The sequence below is a fragment of the Schistocerca cancellata genome, chromosome 4, assembly GCF_023864275.1.
Source record: "Schistocerca cancellata isolate TAMUIC-IGC-003103 chromosome 4, iqSchCanc2.1, whole genome shotgun sequence".
Lineage (NCBI taxonomy): Eukaryota > Metazoa > Arthropoda > Insecta > Orthoptera > Acrididae > Schistocerca > Schistocerca cancellata.
In genome coordinates, this window is record NC_064629.1 from 156,627,836 (window position 1) to 156,630,322 (window position 2,487).

The following is a 2,487-nucleotide window of genomic DNA, read 5'->3' on the forward strand; positions in this document are numbered from 1 at the left end:
TCCCATATTTGCGTTTTTCTCATATTTGCGTTTTTCCCATAATTGCGTTTTTCCCATATTCGCGTTTTTCCCATACTTGCGTTTCTCATATATTTCGTGAACCTTCGATGATTGAGACTATGTTCTACCGATCCATTCTTTATTTTTGTCAAGTTGTGCCACAAGTTTATCTTCTCCCATTTTTACATTTTTTCCATATTTGCGTCTTTCCCATATTTGCGATTTTCCCATATTTGCGTTTTTCCCATATTTGTGTTTTTCCCATATTTGCGTATTTCCCATATTACGTTTTTCCCATAATTGCGTTTTTCCGATATTTGCGTTTATCCAAATTAGCGTTATTCCCATATTTGCTTTTCCCCATATTTGCGTTTTCCCATATTTGCGTTTTAGCCATATTTGCATTTTTGCCTTATTTGCGTTTTTGCCAATTTTGCGTTTTTGATATATTTCCGTTTTTCCCATATTTCCGTTTTTGCCATTTTGGCGTTTTTGCCATATTTGCGTTTTTGCCATTATTGCGTTTTGCCATACTTGCGTTTTTGCCATACTTGCGTTTTTGCCATTCTTGCGTTTTTGCCATATTTGCGTTTTTGCCATACTTGCGTTTTTGCCATACTTGCGTTTATGCCATACTTGCGGTTTTGCCATACTTGGGTTTTTGCCATACTTAGGTTTTTGCCATACTTGGGTTTTTGCCATACTTGGTTTTTTGCCATACTTGGGTTTTTGTCTTACTTGCGTTTTTGCCATACTTGTGTTTTTGCCATACTTGGGTTTTTGTTTTACTTGCGTTTTTGCCATACTTGCGTTTTTCCCATATTTACCTTTCTCATATAATTCGCGAACCTTTAAAGGTTCAGACAATGTCCTACCAACCAACTCTTTTCTGTTGTCAAGTTGTGCCAAAGGTTTATCTTCTCCCACATTCGTGTCTTGCGCAACATTTGCGTCTTTCCCAACATTTGCGTCTTTCCCACCATTTGCGTCTTTCCCAACATTTGCGTCTTTCCCAACATTAGCATCTTTCCCAACATTTGCGTCCTTCCCAACATTTGCGTCCATCCCTCATTTGCGTCCTTCCCACATTTGCGTCCTTCCCACATTTGCGTCTTTCCCTCATTTGCGTCTCTCCCTTATTTGCGTCTGTCCCTCATTTGCGTCTTTCCCTCATTTGCGTCTGTACCTCATTTGCGTCTTTCCCTCATTTGTGTCTTTCCCTCATTTGCGTCTTTCCCTTATTTGCGTGTTTCCCTCATTTGCGATTCTCTAATATTTCGTGAACATATGATGCTTCAGATTATGTGCGACCAACCGATTCTTGCCTCTTGCCATGTAGTGCCACAAGTTGATCTTCTCCCATATTTGCGTTTTTCCCATATCTGCATTTTTCACACATTCGCGTTTTTCCGATATCTGCATTTTTGCCATTTTTGTGTTTTTGCCATACTGCGTTTTTGCCATATTGCGTTTTTGCCATATTGCATTTGTGGCATATTGCGTTTTTGCCATATTTTGTTTTGCCATATTTTGTTTTCCCATATTTTCGATTTTGCCAAATTTTCGATTTTGCCATGTTTTCGTTTTTGCCATGTTTTCGTTTTTGCCACATATACGTTTTTTCCACATTTTCGTTTTTGCCACATTTTCGTTTTTGCCACATTTTCGTTTTTGCCACATTTTCATTTTTGCCACATTTTCGTTTTTGCCATATTTGCATTTTGCCATATTAGCGTTTTTCCCATCTTTGCGTTTTTCCCATATTTGCGTTTTTTTCATATTTGCGTTTTTCCCTTATTTGCGTTTTCCCCATATTTGCGTTTTCCCCATATTTGCGTTTTCCCCATATCTGCGTTTTCCCTATATCTGCGTTTTCCCCATATCTGCGTTTTCCCCATATTTGCGTTTTCCCCATGTTTGCGTTTTCCCCATATTTGCGTTTTCCCAATATTTGCGTTTTCCCCATATTTGCGTCTTTCACCATATTTGCGTTTTCCCCATATTTGCGTTTTCCCCATATTTGCGTCTTTCTCCATATTTGCGTCTTTCCCCATATTTGAGTCTTTCCCCATAATTGTGGCTTTCCCCATAATTGCGTCTTTCCCCATAATTGCGTATTTCCCCATAATTGCGTCTTTCCCCATAATTGCATCTTTTCCCATATTTGCGTCTTTCCCATATTTACGTTTCCCTAATATTACGTGAACCTTCGGTGCTTCTGATTATGTCCTACCAACCGATTTTTTACTCTTGCCAAGTTGTGATACAAATTGACCTTCTACCAAATTTTCGTTTTTCCCATATTTGCGAGTTTCCCATATTTGCGCTTTTCAAATATTTGCGTTTTTCAAATATTTGCGTTTTTCGCATATTTGCGTTTTTCCCATACCTGCGTTTTTCCCATACTAGCGTTTTTCCCATATTTCCGATTACCCGTATTTGCGTTTCTCCAATATTTGAATTTATTCCATTTTGCGTTTTTCCCAT

General features: G+C 38.4%; 1 protein-coding gene across 1 annotated transcript; it reads right to left on the bottom strand.

The window, feature by feature from the left end:
• Positions 1 to 1,775: 1,775 nt before the first annotated feature.
• On the bottom strand, positions 1,776 to 2,487 carry LOC126183971 (uncharacterized). The gene is made up of 2 exons (XM_049926322.1): positions 2,283 to 2,487; positions 1,776 to 2,191 (listed from the first exon to the last, which is right to left on the bottom strand). Exons 1-2 carry the CDS (start codon positions 2,485 to 2,487, stop codon positions 1,776 to 1,778), a joined length of 621 nt encoding a protein of 206 aa, XP_049782279.1.